Source organism: Microtus oregoni, unplaced genomic scaffold (genome assembly GCF_018167655.1).
Source record: "Microtus oregoni isolate MIOR12 unplaced genomic scaffold, Mior012 000001F_ref0000356, whole genome shotgun sequence".
In the NCBI taxonomy this organism is placed as follows: Eukaryota; Metazoa; Chordata; class Mammalia; order Rodentia; family Cricetidae; genus Microtus; species Microtus oregoni.
Genome location: NW_024543060.1, coordinates 45,954,743 through 45,982,612, shown reverse-complemented (window position 1 = coordinate 45,982,612; position 27,870 = coordinate 45,954,743). Strand labels below are relative to the sequence as shown.

At 36.5% G+C, this 27,870-nt stretch overlaps 1 protein-coding gene across 3 annotated transcripts in view; it reads right to left on the bottom strand.

Annotated features, from left to right (window-relative positions):
- Window positions 1–27,870, bottom strand: part of Gpc5 (glypican 5) — a 1,160,291-nt gene that overhangs the window by 843,227 nt on the left and 289,194 nt on the right. For all 3 annotated transcript variants that reach the window (XM_041675000.1, XM_041675018.1, XM_041675009.1), the window contains exon 5: window positions 20,112–20,237. In XM_041675000.1, coding sequence (XP_041530934.1) covers window positions 20,112–20,237 — 126 coding nt within the window. The remainder of the gene's footprint in view (window positions 1–20,111; window positions 20,238–27,870) is intronic.

The window sequence follows — 27,870 nt, the reverse complement described above, 5'->3', positions numbered from 1 at the left end:
AAACCCAAATAGGCTCCAGTATGTTTCACTGCTGAGACATTTAATTTGGGGGCTCAAAGTCAAATCAACCAACAAAATTTAAAGGTGTCTTGATTTCAAAAATTGGGCCTAAGGATATGTTGCTTTGGAAAAGAAATTCTGATTTTGTTTCCACAGAAGATGAGAAACACTGATTCCTTCTGGTTTAACATGATTTGATCAAGGAAGATCCCATAAGTGGTCTCCCATGGAAGTGATAGCCCAGATGGTTGAATATTTCAGAGTATATCAAAATTTTCTTTGAGTTCTATATACAGAACAGCTTCAACACTGCTGACTGAGATAACCCAGCCTCTAAGTCAGTTCTTAAACATTAAGTCTAAATTTTCTCACAGTCGTTCAAAGATCATCAGTGCCTCCCAATCAGCAGGAAGTAGTCTGGAAAACTATTGCCAAATTCTCAAAACGCTGTTCATAAATGCTTATTTACATTTAAGGGGGGTTGGTGATAGATGGGTATTGGTTACAGTCATTCTCATTCTGTAGCACAATTAATAAAATCCAAGAGAGAGATGTTAAAATTCAACCTGAAGACCAGAAAATCAAAGCAACCAACCACTGGCTCTTATTTTTACCTCACTCCAAAAATGGTGATCCCACCTCTAGGAATCATCAAAATGAGACTGAACCTGAAACCTGTCTCCTCCCATCTTTTATTCCTCTCCAGTGCTGGGATTAAAGGCATGCACCACTATCTCCTGATTTCTATGGCAAACTAGTGTGGCTACTGGGATTAAAGGTGTGTGCCACCACTGTCTGTTCTGTGTGGCTGATCTTCAGGTAAGCCTTATTTATTAAAATAGAAATGAAATATCACTACATCCTTCTAAATGAAGAAAGGGGGATATAATATAAAAAGAAGGGAAAAAGGATAGGTTGTTTAATATACTTAATCCAAAAAAACTGTTAATCTCCAAATATTTTGCATTAGTATAGATTTTAGTTAATTGATATAAATTTAAGGTTAATTTTGTTATACTTTATGTATATTCCTGCTTTAATTTAAGGTATTATGTTCATGTATCTCATTTAAAAATAGTGTATAAATAAGAAATAGAGTTTAATTGTCATCTAAAATAGTTAAACTTATAATCATGTTAGGTTTTCTAGATATACAGAGATATATTTCTGATAAATAGGTATCCTCAATCATTTTAAAGACTTACAGAATATGGCATTTGAAATGTTTTAGTAACTTTATGGAGTTTGTTTTCTTTATGATAAACCAGATACGTTGATATTACCCATCCACTAGCTTATTCATCACTGATGTGTAATTTGTTAGTGATTGACGTGAGCAGACCAATGGGAGTGATGTACACTCTGCCATCAGAACTTGCAGTCTAAACTTTGCTTGGTACTGCTAATGATTTCACCTGTGAGGGGACAGCACAGCTTTATGAGTTCCTCTCCTCTATGGAAGATCTTTGTCAGGACCAACCAAGATTTTTGGCTTCTTATGCTGGAAAGAATTTGGGGGCTAACAAAAATAGTGAAGTAAAGCTAGAAATTTTATTAAAGATGTTTTCATATAGGATCAAACAAGAATGTTAAAAGAAAGAGACACTTAGTAAAAGATGAATTGAGGATATGAATAAAGATTTCCATAAAATATATATCCAAGTGTATATTCAGAGTCCTTAAGGGAAAGTTAGCAATTAGCCATGTATACCATCCTGGTGGCATTCAGATTACATCTCAAAAAGCTTCTGTGAAAGCTGTTTTTCCCCTTTCATATAGTAAATGAGATGCATGCTGTGGTTCTATGTATGACTTGGATAGAATTAGACGCTGACAAAGCAAGGCCAGAAGTTTATTGGGTAGCACACAGGGATTTTAGTGTATGATCTTTCTTTATAATGGGGTTTCTGATGGTAGTTCTAGGGAGCTGCTGGTATACGACTGAGAAGAGAGGAAGGCCCAGAGTGGTTACTAATTGCACAGGAATTCCTGTTTCTCTGCTGGCAAAAAAAAAAAAAAAAAAAAAAAAAAAAAAAAAAAAAAACCACCTTATTTCCCAAAGAAATCACTTTTCTCTCTCTGTCTGTCTCTATTTGTGTTTCTCTCTGTGTGTCTCTATCTCTCTCTGCCTCTATTTCTCTGTCTCTCTCATCCTCCCCCCTTTCCTTTCCCATTGCTGCAACAGTATCTTGAGTTAGTAACTTGATATCTCAATTTATTTTTCTGAATTGCAGTACTAATAACACCTTCTTAATAAGTCGATGTAAAGGTGTGACAGAAAGCACTTTTAGCTATGACTAGGCTTCAGCTAACAGCAATATACACTATTTAATTATGTATAATCCAGTATTAATGTATAGACTCTATTCTCAGCCCTTCCATGGACTTTTGGATAGATGGACCACAGAGCTTTATATGCAGCTCACTGTTCCCGATCCATCTTAAACATCATGTTCCTGACATGGAGTGCTCCCACATCTCATGGTCTCAACATCACTTTTCTTCACATAGCTGAATCTCATGGAGACTCTCAAAGGCAAGGTAAACTCATGAAAATGACAGGCACCTGAGAAAGTGCGTGAGTAGATAAAAACCATGCCAAGAGTCGATACATAGTTTAGGAGGCCCAAGAGAAAGAGAGAGCCAGTTACTCATACTTTGTTTTAAAAATCCAGGGAAGGTAAAATCTCAACACTGAAATGATTGCTCCAAAGTATAGAGCTCTAAAAATGGTATTTGATGTGCTTGGGCTGAAGGTGTGTGGGAAAGAGTAGAAAGAGTAAATCTAGGGGTGCAAAATCCTTCTTACTGTGAAGCAATTCATATGCACTGAATTGCATTATTGATTTTTTAAAATAATAATCACCTGTGTGGGGAAATAATTTGCAGGAGAGGTGGTGGGTAGAGGGACAAACCTGCTTTTAAAATGAGGGAGTAGGAAATGAGAACATAAGAGCCGGAGCAGAACAGAAAGGCTGTAAACTAAGCTACCTGTCCAAGAGAAAAAGGAGTGCACGCTACTGTTAACCTGTACATATATTTATAGATCAGTGTACTTCTGAGAAATCACAAATTATGGTAATTTGGATTTTCAACAACTGAAATGCAACATGAGTTGCAACCCAAATGGTAGTGAAATATTGAGTGTACAGAAATAACCCTTAATTTAGTTCTGTGTTTGGCAGTCAGTTGTAATGTATAATTTTCTCTATTTTATAAAGATTTTTAGAAGTAGTTTCTCTGAAGCTGTGATATACATATGTGTTTAATAATATACATAGCAACCAAGTCCATAGTCTTTAAAGACTCACCTTCCTAAGTTACTACTAGATCATGGCAAATACTACATAAAAAGTATTTAAAACATGAATTGCAATAAAATGTATAAAAGGGTATGCTATATGAGTTTTTATTTTGCTCACCTTCCCGTTCACCTGGTCCCTTACCCCCATATATTTTTTAAAATAACAATATTCATGCTTTCTATCTATGAATAAGTATACCATACAGGCTTACATCATGCTCTTCATATTGCATTTGTGAGATTGTGCTTGGAATAAAGAATAAGAATGGCAAGTTCTTTGATATTGTCTGTTGTAGGCTTTTTACATGCTTAATATTGATGTCTACAGTCACAATGATGATGGCATGCAAATACGGGGGGAGGAACCCATGTAAGCAACAATTTTCAGCATAACATCTTAAAGAATCAATTTTAGAATATGATTTTGAAGTGTCTCAAACACATACATTACATACATTATTTTAGTTATAACACCATTTTTATATTGTCTAAAATATAGGCAATTGTCTGAAGGTTTCAATCCTTTGTCATTAAGTAACTATAGATAAGGCAAGTTAGAAAGAGTTTAACCTTTCTGTTTTCATTTCTAATACTATTCCTTTGCTTAGAACCAGCCCTTAAACCTTCAAGTGTGCCCCATGTGCACAATCACTTTATTCATTAAGTAGAATTTTTGCCCTTGTTGTAGCTGTCCTCTTCAAGATAGCTGGTGTCTTTTTTTCTTATGTAATTCTTTTGCTCTCTTGACACCACTCATTCTAACTTGCTCCTTCTTGCCCTTCAGCTCTCAGAAAAGTTATTTGTGCCATAAGAGCATATATCATAGCTATATGCTTACTCAAGAGATTGTTGAAGAAATACTTTCTGATGAAGGGGAACGAAGGACACAAAGTAGAGTGGATGAAATATGGAGAAATTGAAAGAGGAATCTTAGCTATGTCTAGCCTCTTCTGACCCACTAGGAAGCAAAGAGGTATGAACTTAAGCCTGGAGCTGAACACATCTAGAGACAAGAAAGGTAATCTTTGTAAAACTCATAATGTAATGTCAATCCTGAAGTCTGGGGAGGGACTCTGATAGGCATTTTATGGTTTTTGAGCCAGGTAGCAATTCCATGGGGCAGACATTGAGAAGATGTGGTGAACTAATGATTCCATTAGTAGGGGGATGACTATACTACAAATCAATAAAAATGTGTGGACTACAGTATGTACTCAGATCCCTTGCTCTCTCTGACTTCCAGAAGCAATGTCAATGTCTTACCATTGTAATATATTGTGTAATAGGATGTGCTGAGGAGCTGTCCCATCATTCATAGCCAGAGTTCACTGCTACACATTATTTTCTTTGCTGTAGGATAATGTTCTTGTACATGGTAAAGATTTGTCACTCAAGGTGTTTAAAAAGAAAACACTGAATGGCCAGTAGATAGGTAGAAATCATAGGTGAGGCAATCAAACTTAGGAGAATTCTGGGAAGAGAAAAGGCAGAGACACAGTCACCAGCTAGATGCAGAGGAAGCAAGATGAGAATGCCTTACTGAGAAAAAATACCAAGCCATATGGCTAACATAAATAAAAATTATAGGTTCATGTAAGTTGTAAGAGCTAGTTAGTAATAAGCCTGAGCAATAGGCCAATCAGTTTATAATTAATATAATCCTCTTTGTGTTTATTGGGACTAAATGATTGTGGGAATTGGTGGGACAGAAACTTCTGTATACATACTTTGGAGGCCAGAACCACATAACACAGTTATATACACATTAAAAAATGGTTGGTTAATGATCAACTGAGAGCAACCTAACATTTCATTACAGGAATTCCTCTCAAGTAATCTATCCTGCAGTATCTTACACATTAAAATGTTAGACTTCTCTGCTTCATCAAAGTCAAAAAACAAGGACTCTTTACAACAAGGTTTCAGTGTGACTCCTTGCCAATTTCCCCATTATGCTGTCCACTCATGAGTTCTTCCTTGGTTTCTTTTGAATTAAGGTCTAAACATTTGTTTAGTGGTTAAAGTCTTCATCAAACTGAATGCTTTGTCATCTGGGCTGTAAGAAAACTTCTAGAGCAAAACGTAGCACATTTGCAAGTAAAATGAACAGGAAACAGCTAATTAGGAATCCCCAAACAACAGTGTATTTCCCCAGGAATAGCATCATTTTTTTCTACCATAAGTAAATACAAATAATAATAAAGCTTGCAGGCGAATAGTCCCCAGAAGACACACATGAGAAATCATGATGAATTATGTCAATTTGCACACTAACAGATCTGTCTGTGTATGCATTTTGAAGCCTTTGATGTTTACTTGGATGGAGTCCCAAAGAGAAGCTGACTTGCATGTCTGAATGGATAAACTCCTAATTAGCTGGCTGGTCCTGACACTTTTCCATTCTACAAATGGCTTCATCTGCCTGTCTGGACCAAGCAAAAACCTTTTGTCCAAAGAATATTTTTAAATTGCAGAAACAAGTGATATTGAAAACATGTTCAAGACACATACATCTCAATTAGAACTTTGAAAATGGCCTATAGAAAGTCTGCCTTTTTTTGATACTGTCTTTATTTAAATTCAAATCAAGAATAAATGGTGGGTTTTTCTCTAGGTTTTTTGAATTCTTATGTTTTTGGAGCTGTTATACTGGGAATGGGGAAGCTCAGTCTTAGATTTTATAACCTGTAGCTCTACAGTTTATTGTGATTTGTAGGTAGACATCCCCAAGAAAGTGCTGTTATGGAAAAGTCTATGCAGTGTGTAAGGTATGAAAGAGAGGAAATTTTAAACATTCCACACCCTGACATGCTCTAAAAATTCAAATGTGGCCTAAAGAAATATTTTCCATCACTGCTAAATGCCTAAGGAGAAAGTAATCAATGCCTTTTCTCCAGAAATGTACAATACTTAAAAACCTGATTAACATTTTCATACATCTGAGATACAAAATTCATTATGTAGAAGATGCTCTATTCATCAAAATGGAATCTTATTAAACAGCAACATTGCCCTAAGGAATTTGTTCAAACAAGAACTTAATACTGTCACTATCGTAGGACTTGTCCTGTTAGGACATCTGAACATCTTGAATAGAGATGTTCATTACCTTACATCTTTACAGTTTTATAACACATACAAAATTAATTATATTAATAAAGCAAGTCATTAGTGGGGTACACAAGAAGATTCAATGTGTAAAGATACTTGCTATCAAGGTTTATGATATGAGCTAAATTCCCAGAACCCATGTGTTGGAAAAAGACAGCCAACATCTAAAAGTTTTCCTCTGGCCTCCACATATGCGCCATTTCACCAGAGCACAACTCTCCCCAAGCAAATATATTTACTTAAAGTAAGTGCCCGTATTTTCAATACTATCATTTATATAAGTTTTAGTGTATTGTGTTGTTTTGACATGGACTGAAAGTACATGGGACTATAAATAGTTTAAAAGCACATAGAAATATGATTAATTAATGAATACTCCTAAGCATACCCCCATGTTTCTTCTCATTTTGCTATTTTCAATATATTTGTATTTATGTGTTACTACATTTGAAGAAAATTTCTTACAGGTAAGCAGTTAACTCAGAGGTCTAGTGTCTTTGAAATATTGATACAGATTACTTTGTTGCCCTTCTCAAAAGGCATGAATAATTCTCCTATCTAGAGACAAATATCTTTTTCTACATATTTTTGACAATGTTGAGAATTATAAATTTCATCTATCTCTACCATATTAGTGAATTAAAAATAAATGTATTGGGTTGGTATTTTATTGAATTTAGTTGATTGTGCTCTTTTTAACTTGGCTTATATAAGGGTAAGACTAGAAATTTTGTCCAGCTTATGAATATTAGTCAAACTACAAATTCAATGCACTTCACACTGTCTCACAGAGCCCAACTTCCTCCACCTTATGAATGTCCACTAAAATAACTGATAATATAAATGGAAAACAGACTTGGGGATGGAACACAAAGTTGAGGTTCAGTGGATGAGAAAGAGATGGGTGGATCTATGAAGCATTCAGGGAGGGGCTAATTACAATCAAAACACGTTGTATAAAGCATTCCAACAATTAATTAAAACTTTGCATTAAGACAACCAGGTCAGAAACTTATACAATCTTTTTAAAGGGAGTAGGGCTGATAAGACTAGTGGTGATAATTAGTGGTATAGAGAGATTTTGGGAAAATCCTATGGTCCTAGAGAAACAAACTATTAAAACAAAATCTTCTGTTCCTGCAGAATGATCTGTAAATAGTTGGGTTTGTACTAATGAATGAGACCATAAAAGCAGATAATGTTATGTGAGGAATCTGTCCTGTGGCAGTGGTAGACTCCCATGTTTCCTCCTGTGGTCCCTGTTCAATCTTGTCTGGTTAACTTCCAACAAAGGAGTTTTTCAAAAGTCCTTATTCTATTAGGAGGTTAAAAAATATTTTTCCAAAATTCTTACATTGACCTTGGTTCCTAATGCAGCAGCATTCAGAGGTGGAGTTTTGGGAGCTAATTTGATTATGAGTGCTTGAGCCATATCAGTGACTGATTAATGAGTTTAAAGGTAAATGTGAGGATGGGAGTAAGTTATTGGCATGTGTCTTCGTGTATATTTTGTCTCTAGACCCCTGAAGACCCTTGCATTCTCCTCTTTCTTCCACCAACCCTGGCTGACTGGAAGTTGCCAACTTCCTTCTACCACATCCCTCGGCACCATGTTTTGCCTCACCATGTGACCAGAAACAGTGGGTCCAGATGCCATGACTGGAAATGTTTATAATTATGACTCTAATCAAACCTCTCCTCCTTCAAGATGGCTTTCTTGGGTATTTTGTTAATGTGGGGGAAAAAGGCTAACTAATCCACTTTATAAAGAGCCACTGTTATGGTCTAAAGATTTGTTCAAAATTCATGTGAAAATACAACTGACATTGGAGCTACCCATTGTGGCTGCCTTACCTTTCCTACCTTAAGAGAGTAGTGAAATTATGAACCATTTCTCCTTCAAGATGCTTCTGCTGAGTATTTGAGCATTGCAAAGAGAAAGTACCACAGGCACAGTCACCCTCCTTCTTTTTATCTTTCTGCCATTGAGGACTTTGATTATGCAAAGATATCCATGATAAAAAAAAAATCCATGCCAGAATCCTAATCTTGGAAAGCACAGGACTAGAACTATGAACAAATAAATCTTTCTTGTTTATAATTTATCAAGTCTCAGGTACTCTAATATTATGACACAAACATAAATATAATTGCTCAGAAAAATATTAGTTCTAATATTTGGTCTTTGACCCAGGTTCCTGATTCAGATCTCCTAAGTCTTTTGCAATACCTTACATAGAAGCATCTAACAGCCTTAAATACCTTGACATATCCTGAGTGATAGAAACTCCTTCACTTTTAGGCGGGGACACTTGGTAGGCTTTGCATGAGGATCGGTCACCAGAAAGATCAAACAATACTTGACAACTTGGAACTTAAGCTTTTCTCTTCCTGCTCTGCGGACTAGAGAGGACATGTAAAAAAAAGTGACTCAGCTGATGATCAAAGAACATTAATCATTGTTTTTTTCAGACCTTCAAGTATTCTCCATCAATATTTAAGGCCTTGGTGTTCAAAGAACATCTAAGTTGCTGATTTGAATGTGTGGAAGTGCTGGGAGCTTGGTTTGCTCAGAAAGGGTGTGGAAGCATCACATGCCTGGCCCTGGCTGCTGTAGCCTGACATTTAATCTTTATAGAGCCTTTCCCAGACATCCTTTGTCATCGGTTTCCTGTTCTCCCTTTTAGCTGTTTCTGTTAACTGACAGAAAACAAGCAAAGCATATCTCTGAATTCTGTAAGCCACTCTAACAACTATCAAACCAAAGAATTTGAGTATGAAAATCTCCACATTTTAGCTACATCACACATGAGTTGTGGAGAAGTTGCCAATCTACTGTTTGTGAATGACTTCTAAAAGTATCAGTCATTCTGTGGAGCAGCGCTCTCAACTTGTGGACTCGGCAGTAATTGTGATGAGTGCCAGACTGAGCTGAATGGGAGGAAAAGCAGCTGTGTGTAAAGAGCTGGAGACGCTATGGATGTGTGAGAAGCTACTACATTTGATGATATAAGTGATCTGAGTTGAATGTGAATGCAGAGAGAAAACTGTTTAGTGCCAGCCCACTGCAGCTTGAAATGTCCAGACTGCTTAAACACCTAAAATGAACCACCAGTATTTCTCTGACTGGGGTAGCTTTATTTACCCTTTAGTGAGTCTTAATTAAAAGAAACCCTTTGTTATTTGTATGTCTGCTGCTCACGCACTCGCATTCCTTATGTTCTGCAGCCACAAGAAGCATAAAGTTCTCTCTTCTTGGAGAAGTTCGGTCTTCCCACATTAGCTTGAATGTGATCTCTCCACAGAGGTCTTTCATAGTATTTACGGAACACAGCCTCTTCCTCACCCCAGCTCTGCAACACTAGCCCACGAGAAAAGTTTATTGTTCCTCACCTAAAACAGTGATGGTGATTGTTAATTTGGTAACACACTTAGGATATTGTACTCACTGGGAATACTATACACACTGATTAGATTTGCTTAAAATCTTCATGTTGGCATAAAAGGCTGTTTTCAGGTTTGGTTAATTATTGATTGAACTTGTAGACATAAACTAAAGCATTTTACTGTCAATGGGGTAAAGAGGCCTCTGTCTTTCAGTAGAAATTTGGAGGGAAAGACTTAAATCCTTCAAAAACTGAGAAATTCTACCTCCTGACTATGTTTAAACTTAAGATAGCAATGTCACTTCTGACTGGGGCTGTCAGCTTGCTCATCTTCCCTGGGGATACTGGAATGGCTGTAGCCTGTAATGATCCAATCATGTAGGCACACCATTAGACTAGCTTGTATTTATCCCCAATCTACCTGTGTCAATCTACTTGTGTCTGTCGTTCGGATCCTAAGTGTTCTCCAATAGACAGGGTTTCTCTGGAGCTTTGGTGCCTGTCCCGGAACTAGCTCTTGTAGACCAGGCTGGCCTCGAACTCCCAGAGATCCGCCTGCCTCTGCCTCCCGAGTGCTGGGATTAAAGGCGTGTGCCACCACTACCCGGCTCATATGGTCAATTCTTGATCCCTAGCTTGTTACTATTATGAGGAGTTAGGATCTTTGAGATGAAAAGCCTAGCAGGAGATCTTTCTGTCATAAGGGATATGTCTTTGAATGAACACTGGGACCTGAATTCCTTATTCTCTTTGTGCTTCCCAGACAAGAGTCGAGATGTTTCCCTCTGGCACATATGTGAAGCCACAAGAGTTGACCACAGACCCAAACCAATGTGTCCAGTCATAGACTGATACCTCTAAACAGTGATCCTTTTCTTTCTGTAAATTGATTAATCTAAGTTATTTACTCCAGTAATAGAAAACTAACATTATAACTACATATAGTATTGTACACATAAAAATACATATGCAAATAGACACATATTATTCTATTTGCATATGAATTATATGTATACATAGTATGTATATCTATATCCTTATATATGTATATAGTATATATCTATTTATCCATGTGGGAGTATGTGTGTGCATATGTGTAAAACAAACTGTTTTGAAGAAAGAAGGGTTTGGTTCTCTCTCTGTGTTTTTTAAGGAAGCCGAAATTAATAACACTTCTACAGAACTGTGCCATTTTACACTGCAGTTTCCCCCCCATTTTTCTTCTGTAGAAATACATATTATAATTTGGTAATCATTTCAGCTAAACCCCAATTGAATTCTGAACCAATTCACCATATACAGTTTTCACTTAGCAACAACTTTTATATTTTAATATATCTTGCTCATTAAAAGATGATCATTTTAAAGCCTATCTAAGCTCTTATTGTTTTACTGATTCAATATATTTTTTGTCTAGATTTTCTCTACAATAAAATGACCAACATTTCATCCACACATTTACTTATGTGCAATTTCATATTTACTTTATGTGAAGTTCTTATAAATGAATTTATATCCTTCCATAAGTATATTTCCACCTCTGTGACTAGCAATCAGTGTTACTATACAGAAGGCCTTCCTTGATATCAAATAGGACCCAAGAATGGATAAGTTTTTATGCCATATCAGTAGGTTGGTCCCTGCTGATAGATGTTGATAGATGAAATACTTTGGCTATGTAGTCTTTCTTAGAACTGACTGTTTTTTTTTTTATTTATAATAATGTATCTACACTAGCTTGTTGATGAAGTCAACTCTAGATGTTTGCAGAGAATGGGCTTTCACTGCTTCTCTTTTCCTCTTTCCCTCTTCTCCAAGCTTCCACTTAATGTTCTTTCTGTGTACAATGAAATGTTGTTCATGACACTTTCCAAATGTTTCAATGTGAGATCCATTTCCTTCATAATCCTAAGACTTTTAAATTAGTTAATAACTCAAAGGATTATAACAGGCAGCTTCTATGGATGTTGTGATATGTAAAATTCATTATATACTCTACTTTTCAAAGTTCCATCTCAAAACAAAAATAATTTGTATTCCTGGGCCTCTCCAAGTAAACAAAGGAATAAAAGTATTCAGAATAATCTGGAGAAAATTAAATCTTCATAAAGTATGACACACAATCATATTACTTGTACAAGCCAAATATAAAGGGCAGTAAGCTACCACTACCACATTTATTAATGTGGAAATCATCCTGCCATTGGGTATTGCAAAACTCTTTTTAACAACTTCTAACAGGTTCCCTTACTTTGAGAAATACATCAGAGGAGAAGATCTGCTGACTTTAGCAATAAAATGTACATGTAACTGATGAGTTCCGAGTATAAATGAAATGAGACTACAGTGGGATCTATTTGGAGAAATATACGAATGAATGATTACATTTTTAATATATCCTCTCATATGTAACAATCACTGTCTAATAAATGTATTGCTGTTATGCAAAAATATAGAACCTAGTCTGAGCAAAAGTATCTCTATCTGTTTTATTTATAAGAAACAATTCTGAGTGTGACTATGAGGGTGAAGTATTAAACCACTCTTACTATAAAGCAGAATTACCATGCTGGAACACAATAAGATTGCTGCTGTTTTCAATAACACGATCTGAAAGTCACAAGTCAGGGTGACTGTGATGAAAACTGGACCCCCAGACAGATCAGCTTCTGTGTTAAATGGTCTGGAAAAGACTCTTTAGGTTTCCACTTCAAAGAACTATTACCTTGTTTCCCTTTCTTACCCCTCTCTAGTCAGAGCCTCTGATAGAAGCACGTAATAAGTTAAAAATAATCTATTTGAATGGTGTCAACCTGCAAGAAACTGAGTTGACACACAGTGATGGCTGATGTCCAACTCTATTTTGTTCCAAACCTTCTGGTACAGTATAGATTTCCTTGGTGAACTCAATGGTTGAAAAGAAGTGGTAATATGTACATCTACCTTAGAACTATCCTGTTTCCCAGAACAACATGATGAATGGTTTGCTGGAGGTTTGGCATGGTTTTCTTGTCAACTAATGGTTCATTATGATCAACACCAAGCCTAGCCCACCATCAATATTCCCAAACTCCTGCTTAGGGAATTTTCCTTTTTGTCTCTGAAAATCTTTGTATTTTAATGTTATCTCTCTCCTGAAAAGACTAACCTGCTACATGGGTAGAAAACATACCTTCTTTTCCCAAGCTAGAGTATTTGAGTAACTCTTAAAAATAATTTTTCTGTACTTCTAACCCTAGTAAGATAGCTTCTAATTTAATATTTGGGAAGGAATCACCTCCTAACCCCAGTACTGTATATGTCCTTTTAGAGTTTTTTAAACTTAAAATTATGTTTATGCATATGTGTCTGTATGTAGTATATGCATACAAGTTGTGAAGGGAGGCTAAAAGGTGAATCAGAGGCCCTGAAGGTAGTGTTACATGGGGTTTTTACCTGCTTGATATGGGCTCTGGAACCTCAGCTGAAGCCATCTGTACAAACAATACACATTATTTACAGTCAGGACATCTCTCCAGCTCTTATTGTTTTTACTAATTGACAAGCTACCCTTCACATATGTTGATGTTTCCAAATAAAATTCTCCTGTTATAACTCATCCACTTATGGGAGTTCAAAAACAGAGATATGTTAACCCTGAAATAAATGCGCAGATCTTACTTAGTCATAGTGATTCAACATTTGTGGAATCTTTACTCTGTGGTAGCTAACATTCTGAGTTCCTTATATAAATAGTTCAACATATTTCACATATCGGGGTGATATTTCTTTCAGTCACAGTGTAAATATACGAAAATTGCTACAAGTTAATGAGAATAAAGTTGAGATTGGGTGGGGAGGAGATCCAGAAGAGCTGTAGTAGGTAGTAGGGGACAGGAGTAACAGAGCAACAGATATGGTCTTAAGTACATTGTACTCACATAAGATTATCAAAAAAAGACAAATTTTAAATCTGTAAAAACCAATGAGTGTTCCTGTAGATCATTTACAAGTGGTTATGAGCTGTGAACATTTGACAGCCTCTTTCTGAATTACTGGCTGCACCACAGTGAAGGAGAAGCTGATGTGGGAGTGTCATATATCAATCTGTTGATTTCATTGGTTAAGTAATAAAGAAACTGCTTGACTGGACCTCATAGGTTAAAACATCAGTGGGAGGAGTAAACAGAACAGAATGCTGGGAGGAAGAGGAAGTGAGCTCAGACTCCACAGCTCTGCTCTCTGGAGCAGAGAGACGCGATAGCTCTGCTCTCTGAGGCAGATGGCGATGCAGCCAGTCACCAGGTCAGACATGCTGAATCTTTTCTGGTAAGCACACCTCGTGGTGCTACATAGATTATTAGAAATGGGTTAAGAGGCTGAAACTAATGGGCCAGGCAGTGTTTAAAAGAATACAGTTTGTGTGTAATTATTTCGGGGCATAAGCTAGCGAGGCGGCTGTGGTGCTGGGGACGCAGTCTCGCTGCTCAAATTCCTACAAGAAGCTGCTTGTCTTTAGGTGGTGAAGACAAGCCAGTGAAGCCGATGTGAAAAGAGCACAGAGGGAAAATGAATAATCTGAGCAGTTACAAATGGTGAGAATGTAGCTTGGAGGCCACCCCGTACTCACTAGTTCATTCAAGGGTAGATGTTCTCCGATTCTGTTTCATGCTTCAAAGTCTGCAAGGTGAAGAATTCCCCACAACTATAAAGATTTTGTGAATTACAGCTACATCTGACCACGATTTGTCTCTTCTGTCTCTTGATCTACTTGGAAGATGGGATGCTACCAATAGTTTCTATCTCTAATTCTCTGCCCCAGTTTCTAGAACATTGTGTGGACAGAGAAGATGCTTGACAATGTTTATTTACTATGTCTTCCAATTTTTCATTACTATGTTTTCGTATTACACTTTATTTCATTTACTCATATTTACTATATATTTTTATTAAATTGATGAGTAGAAACCCATGTCACCTTATGTTTATTATTTCTGAATGTACTCAGTCAAATAGGAAATCTCTTATTTGAAGTAATGCTGGAATTTATGCTTTTCCTATTTTAGAATCTGATTTGTTATGTTCTACCAGCTTTTACATTTTAAGTCCTCCAAATATTAGGGCTATCACTTGCCTAACTTAATATTCTATTCTAGGTGCAATGTTATTATCTTCACATGGAAAATGCTTTCAGGCTCTCCCACCATCTCCAAACACTCTTGACCATACTACCTATTTTGTGTTTATGCATCAGAGAACAAGACGACACATGGTATATGTTCTTTTGCCTTCCGTGTGAGGTGAGAAGTATGATAGGTTACATGCATACAACTTTGGTCCCATAGCTTGACATCACCTTAATTATACAAAATTTTAGGCTAAAAGAACCACATGAGAATATTTCTTTGAGGAAATGTTAGAATACTATGGCATTTCCCTATTTCTTCATCCTAAGTGAAAGACTCAAGTAAGGGTTCCCTACAAGTGGGAAGGTATAAAAGCCTCATTGTTAACACATGCAGTGGAAGCCCACCTAGTGACAGAGAAAGAAATACAAGTCAGACTAGACTCCCACCAAAACCAGAGGTGGTGAGGAAAGGATTCCGTGGTTTCTATGGCAGGTCATGTGGAAGAAGAGAAACCTTATAATCGTCTGAGCACAAAGAGACACACTGTGAGATAGAGAAATGAGGGGAGGCATTGCCTTGAACACACTGAGACACTTTTCAAGTTTAAATTCTTGCCAGCCAGGGGCATCAGTAAAAATATCATAAATATAATCAGTCACAGAAGGTAGTCTTTTAATATTTTTATGACACCTTTTCATACTAAAATTTCCCAACTCCAAAACTCTCAGGTAGATATGGAGAGTTAGAAGTTGAATTAGTACCTTTCAGGGTTGACACACAGTGTAGAAATTGTTCACACCCACTACATGTCTCCTAGATTCAACCAGAGCTTAACTGGGAAAGAGTATAAACAAACACATTGAATGCATTTTAGATTTTCAAATATTAAGTAGTGCTGGGTGCTTCCAATGTACAATTTACACTACTTATAAAACTGATAACCAAGCATACTATTGGTACCACAATGATTCAAACGACCCTAAAATTGGTCATGATTTTATTTATGAAAAGATTTCTAGTGGATTTATTACTACAGTTTATACTTTTGCCTGGAAAAGAGCAGCTCTGAGAATAATGATGTACCCTTAAAAAGACAACTGGTTATCAAGTCAGCAAGGTCCCCAGAATATCCGTTGGTATTTGCTGTGAACTCTTTTTTTTTTTTTTTTTTTTTTTTTGGTTTTTCATGACAGGGTTTCTCTGTAGCTTTGGTGCTTGTCCCGGAACTAGCTCTTGTAGACCAGGCTGGCCTCGAACTCCCAGAGATCCGCCTGCCTCTGCCTCCCCAGTGCTGGGATTAAAGGTGTGTGCCACCAACGCCCGGCCTGCTATGAACTCTTAAACAATTGAATGATCACTCCAGAGACTACAGTTTAAAGAAAAATAAAATTCTGGTCAGAAAGAATTCAAGCTAACACAGCTAGAAGCTAGTTGTTATGTGAGAGAGTCCACAGCTGAGTGTGCTACAAATTTATTCCATATTTGTTGCAAATTTACATATCAGATACACCTATATGCATCCAGTAAGGACTCAGAATATAGACTCCTCATGTGATAAATATACAAATAGCGTATTTCATTTCCATGATTCAAGAAGGGGCCTGTCTCAATTCTCCCCTTACAAAATGTTATACATCCTGACTTAACATTTTTTTCAAGGTTTACTACTTTTTATTTTTAAGAGTGTTTGCTTTCATGTATGTATGTCACCACATTTTTACCTTGGAGGCCAGAAGAAAGGATCCCTCTAGAGCTAGAGTTACAGACTGTTGTGAACTGCAATGCAGGTTCTGGGCACTGGACCTGGGTCCTCAGGAAGATTAGTAACTGCCCTTAACCATTAAGCTACCTTTCCATCATGTGAGTTCATACGTTTGTCATTATACAAGCATTTGCATTTTTTATACATCCCCAACACTACACCCTCATCTCTTTGCTGGGATGATGCTGACTAATATGTTTTAGCCCAACACATCTGAGATTAGAAGAGCTGTCTGGAGTTCAGTTTCACAATATTAATTAAATATATTCCAGGAAATACTCATAATCCTACTGTTAAACTGGAGAAAAATGAGAACAGCATCCAGAGTTAGAGACAGGTGGAAATTTTAGGATCTATACCTCTTCTTCTGCACTGTCAGGTGTTCAGCTTCACTTAAGAACCTACTGTCAACCGCCTATCATCAAGATTATTTCCCAGTCTAAATACGAATGTGCAGTACCACTTATTGCTGTGGTTCTCAATCTGTGATCTGAGATTCCTTTGAGGCACAAACAACTCTTTCACAGGGTTCACCTAAGACCATCAGAAAACAGATATTGACATTACAATTCATAACAGTAGCAAAGTTACAGTTAAGATGTAGTAATGAAAATAATTTTATGCCTGGGAGTACTCACAACAGGAGGAACTATATTAAATGGTCACAGCATAGGAAGGTTGAGAACCACTGTCTTATGGACTTAATTTCCCTATAGTTCTGTTATCTTCTGAAAATCACTCATGTGTACTCAATGATATTAATCATTTACCCTTCTTTAATAAAATGGATTTACTCTAAAAGGAATTAGAACAGAAGAAAGACGATGTGATATATAAATGTAAAAACTTTGTAGCTAGTATAGTAAATTGGGAGTCTAACACACAAGGAGTTCATTCTACTAAAACATGAAATGAAAGTAGGAGTTTGGCTAAGTGGTATATGTAGTTGCCTGGAGAAAATAATTTAGCTGGAAACTACTCATTTTAATAGTGGAGATTTTACACTCTATAGTAGATTCCTGAGATGAATAAGCCCACAAATTACATTTTTGAACACCCTCTACTTCTCAACCAATTATATTTGGTGTGAGTACAAAAAAAATTATGGGTATAGGCTAGGGGCGAGGAAGGACTGCATGCAGGAATTTTCATTTTTAGTGATGAGTAAGTTCATAAAATATATTCCATAGTCAAGTATATAATCAGAAATGAAACTTCCCAGTATCCATTCTGAATGGCTACTCTAAGTTCACTGAGTTGTACAGTTTTTCATCTGGTTAATTTTGGTGCATGAAATTTTATTTTTGCAACATTTTAAAAATGAAAGTAAAAAAAAATTAAAGTAAAAGTGTGTTTTGGAAATATTTACAAACATAACAGGACATGTGTCATGAACAGTGGACAGCAACTGGCAGCAGTCAGGGATCAAGTCACAAGAAATACTGTAATCTAAAAACAGTTTGCAGGAAATGCCAGTGGTCACTCCATGAATCCATTCTGAGCACTGGAGAACTGTTTGGCTTCAAATGAAGATCCTAACATGAGAACTAGACCATTTGCTTTATAAAAATAGATGAAATACAATTAAACACTATAGGAACAGAAATAACAAAAGATTAAAAGCAAAATAGCTTTCCTGTTAGTCGATGGACGAAGTAAAGAAAAGAAATTACTGCCGAGAAAAGAATCCTGGTTGAAATAAAAAATGATAATAAGCTAAGTACAAAGTTAAGAGTGCTAACAATAGTCTATTTTTATTTGATTTTAAAAACTTGGTCATAATCATTTAAGGAAATGATCGACTTAACATAAGAACTAGAGAGAGAAAAAAAAAGGATTGTGCCAGAAGCATTAGGGAACATTAACTAAATCAAGATAAAGTAGAAATAATGTGGCTTATTAATTTTACTAGAGTAGTTAACAGCTCCTGGCTGTTTCAAGGGCTAATGTAGAGATGCTGAATTCCTGGATATCAAGGGAGAGTTACTAGATTTTCTGTCTATTAAAAGCAAGCCCTGCTAATTAAGGGGCTGTCACCTAAACTTCACTGCCCAGAGGGAAGTGAACCATTGGACGATCAATTTACAATCACAGATAACTGAGGACAGAGTAGGGACTGGTATGCCTTCGGAGAACAATTTTGTTTCAAGATAATGAAAGCATGCTACAGAAGATGGACCTTCAGAGATGCAGATTAGAGATTGCAGCAGCAGCTCAATTTCATCTAAAATCAGAAACTTGACCTCTTGACCTCAGTGTTATAGTGGAGTGTATGCCAGGAAGGCTGCTGTTAAAAATACTGAAATTAAAATAGACTTTGTTACACAGGCAAAACTCTCCTTACGCTACAGATATTTGAGACATTTTTCTCTTTCATTCACAAGGTACTCCAGGTCTCCTGTTTTTACCCAGTTTTGCAGACTGGGTAAGCAACTGATACAGAAGCATCTCTCTGACGAACCTGTGAAGCAGCACAGCTGTGCACATAAATAATCTTATCAGTCACCTCCTAACAAATGGCTGCAGAAGAAACATTGCCAACATAATCACTCCAGTCTGATAACGAATGATAAAAATCAATCTTGGCAACCAATTTAGTGTGTTGATGTATTTGGCATAATTTCCTCAGGATGAACGTGATGGTATTATAACCTACCATGAAGAGGATAATAGTCTTCACCCCTAAATATGACACACATCCACTTGGTTTCAATCTTCTCAAAATTGAATGGCATTTTTTTAAGTAATGGTATATGTTTAAAATAAATGTCTAAAGCAAAATACACATACAGCTTTTCACTGGGGATATTGCTACATTTTTTTCTAAAAAACAAAATTAGTTTAAAATATCAGTCATTTGGACACAATATTTTATAGAAATGCTATTAAGACAATTCAGGAGTTCAACATTAAAACATCTATTAGTGCTTTAACACATGTCACCAAACTGTTATGAAGATCTGAATTAGAAACTGAAAACTATTAATAGCACTTCTTATGAAGTGAATTTTTACTTTTTACAAAAAATAAATAAAAATAACAAGCAGGAGTGTGTGAGTGGAAAGTGTATTTCATCTTACGATTTAGAAATACTGTTTTTTCCCCTCTCAATCTTATTTTTGGATGAGTAGTGAAGTTTCAGTGAGTTTTCTCACAATCTAATATTCATGAAGTTAAAAAAAAGATACTTAATAAAAACAACTAGACAGGAGCTAGCAGTTTTGAGGTTGGGGTTGTGTGTGAGTTGGAGACAGGTGGACATGATGAAAGCTTTAAATCAACACAGAGTGCCCTCAGAGTGAAATAATAAGAAGGATCAGAATAATCAGAGACTCTGAAAAGGTCTGACTAACCTGTGTGTTAAAGTGCAAACAGTTATGCATCTATTCAGCTCCACCAGAAGAAAGTGAGGAAGGAAAGGAATTCTACACAGAACTTACCTTTTCACTACATCCTCCCCATTCCAGCAGGGCCGTCCTTCAGCAGCAGCTAATTCAGTGATGCAAATCTGATCAGCCAGGCCACCATAGAAAGACCTGTGCAGTCTAAGGCTGTTGATGAATTCTCTGAGTGGAAAAAAAGATAACATTAACCCATAGAGAGGATCCACATAAAAATTACTACAAACTCCTTATAGAATACTATATTTTACTAATTTTTATATATTTAAGACATCTTTCTAACAACCAGGAAAGTTATTTTATAGAAGAATGCCATCTTAATATCTACACTTGTTTTCTGAATAAAAAATTTTACTGGCTATGAGTCTTATTTTAAAGACAAAAGGTTTTGAATACCATGTAAACACACACACACACACACACACACACACACACACATACACACACACACCACTTCCGTCTCCCTAAATCCTTCCCAAGTCACTGTGTCTAAATACAGAAACACAAAATATTTTCTATCCTATATGGAAAACATCAGGCTTACAACATGCTAATGAATTGCCTCCTGAATAAAGGTTTATTCAACTTATGTTTCTGAGTTTTTGGTAACAAGGAATACAAAGTAGTAAGTTTTTATTATACATGACTTTAAGCCCTAGATATAAAATATTCCAGAAGTACTACAGTAAAATTTAATAGAGTGAAGAATGTTTAGTATATCAACTAAGGTTTGCTTTTTTATATATTCACATTCTATTTCTCCTGCCCCTGAGGATTATACAAGGGAAAATTCAATGATAATGAAGAATTTTGCATTTTTTTGCTTAGAAAGCAATGACTTTTGAGTTTTAAAACCAGGACCTAGAAGAACAAAGAAAGTTTGCTTTTCAAATTCAAATGCCAATGTTCAGATAAGCACAGTTTATGAAAACTAGGCAGATGTGGTGGACACTTGTAATCTAAGTATACAGGAAGAAGAGACAAAATATCTCAGCAGTTAGCTGGAGAGTTGGAATTGCCAGAATCAGAGAGCTCTGGCTTCAGGAAGAAAAAAAAAAAAAAACTATCAACACCTAAAGTGGCGGAGAACTTTCAGATGTCCTGTGTATTTGTGATGCATGATTAATAAAAGCTCAGAGACAGAAATTAGGGTTCAACCTGAAGGTCAAAAAAGTAAAATAGGGGGCTGGAGAGATGGCTCAGAGGTTAAGAGCACTGTCTGCTCTTCCAAAGATGATGAGTTCAATTCCCAGCAACCACATGGTGGCTCACAACCATCTATAATGGGATCTGGCACCCTCTTCTGGCCTGCAGACACACATGCAAACAGAATACTGTATACATAACAAATAAAATTTTTTTTTTAAAAAAAAAAAAAGCAAAATAGCCAGCCACTGGCTCTTATCTCTACCTCAGTCAAAACTGAAGATCCTGCCTCCAAAAATCTCAGAAGGAAACTGTGCAAGTTGTCTCCTCCAATCTTATCCTCATCTCCAGTTCTGAAATTAAGGGCATGCTCCACTATTGCCTGGTCTCTATGGCAAGCTAGTGCAGCTACTGGTAATGTGGGATGTCCTTCTGTATATACATTGCTTTTATTGGTTGGTGAATAAAGCTGTTTCAGCCAATGGCTTAGCAGAGTAAGAGTTAGCTAGAAATATTCCTGAGCTGTTGGTCAAACAGTGTTGTAACTAATATAACTTCTCTGTAACTATTCTGCACTGGGCAGCTGGGAAACAAACAAACAGTCTTTGTCTATAAATGGCGCCATTGTGGGGCAACTACATCCACATAAAAAGTGAGATCTTGGGAAGGAATTTTAGACACAAAAGAACAGAGTGAAGCATATTTTTCAGATAGTCTCTGTTTGCTGGCGGTGAGCAGAGGTGCGGCTCCTTAAAAATAAGGCTTCCTGATTCAGGATAAGCAGCAGAACCTGCACGGCTTCTTTAAGAGAAAACTTCCTGGTTCATGCTGGTAGATTGAGGTCCTGAACATTTTAAATGGGATCTGTGAGCAACATGTTACAAATTGCCTAATGGCAATATAGACCTACTGTGTATATATATACACCTGCACATATATGTGCTATGGGTGTGACTAATCCATATATTTACTTTTCTATCATCATGAAGATATTATCTTTTAAATTTGGAAGCATGATACATGCATGAAAAAAGTTAAAAGCTCTTGCTAATTATCCTTCAGTAGTTACGTTACTCATGTCAATTTTTTATCTTGGCCTGGAAACATCACTAAAATATAGAAATCATATATAATTCATATGAGCAATTGAATTGCAATATTTAAAAGGATATGGGAAAGTGTACTCTGTCTGAGCATTTATTTAAAGCACCATCTATCAGGTCCATATAAAAATGGATAAATTCTTCAGACTTCAAACTTAACAGATGGGCTTTGCCTCCTAATTTTGCCCTTTCTCTTTCCCTTCAATTCATTTTCTAAGCTAAACTGAGAAGCAGCATTGGAAAGTCATGAATACCATTTTTGATGATTTTAAATACAAAGTAATATAGATAAGAATGTCTTATGATGGCCACAGCCTCTTTCCATTCCACCCTGTAACGTCTTTCCATGCCAACTATTCTTGCTTCTGGTCACACACTCCAGCCAAAATTCACATTTTTATTGAACCATTGCATAAAATATATCTGCATTGCATGAACAAAATTTATGCTTAGCATGTTCATTTTCTCTATTTAGCTTTGCCTTTGACATCACTATCCATCTAGCCATTCTTCAAAATGCCATTGGTTCCACCTCCCTTCATCATCGATCCATGCAGCATCTATGGGTTCTTTCTGATTCTCACCCATGTGTTCTTAATAGGCCTAACCTACAATTGTTCCTACTTATAAATATGCCCCCTCTGATGGATGATGTCCCCTCTCACAGCAAAAGCTCTTCCTTGTCCTTCATTTGTTCTGAGGGTTTGATCAGCATTAACACCCAACAGATCCTCAAATGCTTGGTAAATTAGCCCTAGGTGATGTCATGGTTTTTACTAGTTTCCAGAATTGAAAATTAGTACTATATTCTTTTTTGAAAAGATCCCTTAAAACCCTTAGAATTCTTTAAACCATAGGACCTACTTCTCGATCGTGAAGAATCAGTGTATGCTCATAGTATAGTCTATCAAAATGTTAGATGTCTAAATGTCAAGATTACTAACTCAGTAGCAATCCCAGGAAATGAACTACATTGAAATATAATAACCCATTAATATTTAGCCTCACTGTGTATTAAGATCCTATAGCATTCCATCACAGATGCCCTCATTATGAATTAGAAAGAACCTGAAGAAGCCATGGCATTTGAGTAGCTCCCTCTCCTATCTATATGATGTCATCACATGGGAAAAAACTTAAACTATACAGGGAGGATTGTTGAGTTGGCTTAGCTGGTAAAGGCCCCTGCCAGCAAAACTGATGACTTGAGTTCAATCCAGAGGCACACTTGGTAGGGAAGAATCAACCCCAGGATCTCCTTTGGCCTCTTCCACAACAGCATATATGAAATATCAATTATCAATGTTAGAAATAAAGTTAAAGGTTTTAAAAATCAAAATTTTAAAATATTAAGTAGGGGAGTACTTCTATAGTTCCAATAATTTATGGATATTATCACATTAAGAAAGCAAAATATCACTTATATGTATGTTTCTATGATAGAAAACAGATGTGTTGTCTTTGTGAAAATCTGCACTGAGAATGTAGTATGTTCAGATAGGAATGTTGAGATAGGAATAATATATGTGACACACCTATATATCTGAAATGTGCAGCCAAGGAAGCACAGAGCAGAGGAAATTCTAATCACTAGCTAACGACCAGACTTGTGCAGTGCTGGCTCAGTAAAGAAAAGGTCTATAACACAATTGCTCATTCATAGCCTGCGGCCTTGTTTGCCCTGAGCTTACTGAAGACAGGGGAGAAACATGGACTAGCATAGTTATTGCTTCATTGCTTTTCATGCCCTTGAGGCCAACAGTACCAGAAGAGTCTCCTGATACATCACATACTAAAATATATAAAAGGAAATGCAACCCATCTCTGAATTGTTTTTCGTGGTGTGTTGACGTGGTCATGCTCAGTTACTACTATAAAATAGAATAACACTTTCAACGGGGCATAATACAGTAATTGCCTTTAATAACAAAAGCAACATCTTTCACTGAGCAATAAAATAATTCAAAGGTTTTTATCTGAAGATCAAGTGAATGAGTTTCTTTGTAGTGTTGCACCCCTCCTGGCATACGCAAAGTTGACCTTGACAGGCTGATGTTTACCCTTTCCCAACTTTCACCACATGGATATTAACAAGCACTCAGACAGAGGGGGGAACATTAGAAAGGCAGTATATATGGATAATTTAGTTCTACAAAATTGGTACCAAGCTATTCCCACACTTAACTGGGTAACATGAACCCCTGAAACTCCACAAATATATATCACACTTAAGTATAAACAGTGGTACAGTATTTTATAAATTGTATATAGTCACACGTACATTATAATAAAATACTTTATTAAACTAAATTAAATTATAAGTTTGACATATGCCTCATACATTGGGTGTGAAGAATGGTGCCCAAATAAAGTTAAACTTTGTTCGTCTAGAGAACCACGTGCCTTTAACCATGTGACTCTAATTTACATTTGGGTTTGCATTGCATTTGATTAGGCATTTCTAAAAATAAAGTTTTATTCCACTATCCTTATCTTGTGGCAGGTTGTTCCCTTTAAGCCATTTATATATTGCCATGTGTTGTATATCATCTCCATCTTTTCTACTGGAGACAGTAGGCACTATTTCTAATTTGGACCAAAGCTAATTATCTGGGAAAATATTGGAAAAGAATCACATTTCCAAATGGAGCTTTCCTCTGTGTAATGTCTCCAACCACATGTTTCTTTATTTAATGACATGTATTGATTTTTTTCTCTTACCCATAAAGTCAGTCCACACATAATACAGAACCCAAATTAAAAGCAGTACCTTGCCCACTGTTTGAAAATATCTGTAGAACAAAGGTCAAATGTGCAGTTTGCTAGTTAATGGCCTGAGGCAAAGTTAAGGTTAATGTGGCACTAATGAGCAAGCTCAACCCTGTAGAGATGTCTGACCACAGCTGTCAAACAGTCGGCATTTAAAATGTCAGTCTCCAGCTCAGCAGAGGAAATATATAATTACATGCTTCGAGATAAGAACTATTTTCTCTTGCTGTTCTGAATCTATATTTAATCATTAAACTTTATTCTCACCTAAGTCATTCTATTTGAAAAAAAATATTTTTAGATTTCTATCCCACAGCACTTGAAACTAGTTCAGTGTGTGTGCAATGTATGTAGTTTGATGAACCAAAGGCACAGTTGAAATCTAGGTTTCCCAGTCCAGAGAAATACATGGTCACCATTTCCTAGGAACCAATGCTTTCCACTAATCACAAACAGAGTGTGTTTCAAAAATGTTAAGTCTATGATAACGGTTTTGTTTTTAATATGTTTGTATCACCCAAGGAACTCCTGGGGTCTGTTCTCTGAACCCTATCTGAACCCACTTCCCATCGTGGAACTGTGACCTAAGGTTTGTTCAGCATCATTTGCAGAGCCTTTTTTCCTTTCTGGTTAAATGATTCCAGGTTTTCCCATCCTTACAGGAAGTTTTGTTCACCTGACATGATTTCATTTTGTTAAGGACTGACAGGGATTCCTCTACACTCCAAAAGAGATCAAGAATTGATGGTAAGAGAAGAAGCAACATGAAAAGAAATGGGGGATAGAAATGCATTCTAAGAAATTTACAAATATCTTTCCACATCCTTTCTGGCAGCTCTTTTCTGACAGGAGCTCCATGATGAGGCTTCTCCTGTAGTTTTAGTTTAGCCCTGAGCTGACACTCTACAGCCAGCAGCAAGGATAAAACAAGGCATCCCCACACTGTCCTTCATCATCCCAATAAGAAACATGCGTTTTGAATGCATTTTCCTCTTGCGTGATTTAAAACCCACCAAGAAAATAAAAAAGTGGGCATTCAAGCCTAGATCTAATATCACTATTCTGTATTATGAAAATCTACCTTAAAAGGTGTTTACCATGTTCTTCATTAAAAGGGACTTTAGGCAAAAACATCAAACATTAAAAAGAAAAGAAAAGAAAAACTTGATCAGATGGAAAAGATTTAAAACAATTATGGCCACCATAAAAACACGGGGTATCCACTCAAGGAAAAAGATGTAATTTCTTTACAACGTAACTTTTATTCATTTCAATTGAAGTTGCAGCTACCGTGGCAAATTCTACTTGTTGGAATGAGCATGCCAAGTTATTCATAACTGGGTCAAAAGCATCAAGAAATTTAAGTGAAATGGTACATCTGCAACGCTCCTGATTCTAATTCAGGACACTCCACAAATAACTATTACCTTCATTTTGAGATAGTATGATCTACCTACATTGGGGAGAATAGTATGTAGTATGTGGTATGTATACTTGCTCATGTGAATGAACTACTAGAGTTAGACAGATAGAAAGGCAGACAGATAGGGTCAGGTTTCACGACTAAGTAATAAAGATAGAGCTTGTGTAAAGTAGCCAGCTTCATCTACACACTCCTGAGCTGAGACAAAATAAGTTAAGCTGAGCTGAGCAACTTAAGTTAAAATTAAATAAATAGACAGACAAACAGACATGATGGGCTTTTTGTCTCCCTCAATTAGGATCCAGCCTGCTGATTACCAAAATATCTCTTTGTTCAAATTGATCAGCACTAAGTTAGGGGAAGAAAACCCTTCAAAGACTTTAAGTGATCCAGCTATCAAAGAGAAACTGGACTTTTTTCTGGTGCTCCCAGCTCCTCTGCTTCTGCACAGATGGTCTGTCTGTGTGCTTGCTCTGTGTTGTGCAAGGAATGTGAGAGTATGAGTGTGTAAGTGTGAGTATATGAGCAGAGAGGTAAGAGAGGGTGAGAGGGAGGAGAGAGAAAGAGAAGAAGAGAGAAGAGGAAAGTGGGGAAGAGAAATGGAGAAAGGAGGGAGAGAGAAGGGGAGAAGGAATACAGCATTTTATGTCAAGTCTTGGATATTCCTTTTAATGGTACTTAGGAGTAAAGTTAGACTGGATAATACTGTGCCTTCTTAGAATTAGAATATTAATAAATTACTTTCCTTTATTCTGTTTGCATATGGACTATTTCTGCTATTTCTCATTTTTACTTCTTTATTATTATCTAATATCCCTTATTATATATAAAAGTAATTTTTCAGATCAGGGCTCTATTTACTTAATAAAAATTGTTTACCCAGGCTCTTTGACTCCTAAGCAGGGAAGAGGTATGGAGCAGGAAACAGGAACTATACTCCATTTAATATAAAATCACTGCCTAGGTGAAATTCTGGCACCACAGTTTGCTAGCTAGGAATTCACAATGTCCCAGTAGGGGGTCTGTCTGTGTGTTTGTGAAAGTCATGGCAGAAGTTACTGCATACTGCTGTAGCCTAAACAGGGACTAGATTTTAACATTACAGTCTTTTACTGATTTTATTGAGCTATACATTTTCCTCTGTTCCCCTTGCCTCTTCCCTCCCCTCCAATCCTCTCTTATGGTCCCCATAGTCCAAATTTACTCAGGAGATCTTGTCTTTTTCTACTTCCCTTATAGTTTTGATCTACGTATATCTTTCTTAGGGTCCTCTATGTTGTCTAGGTTTTCTGAGATTGTGATTTGTAGGCTGGTTTTCTTTGCTTTGTGTTTAAAAACCACTTATGAGTGAGTACAT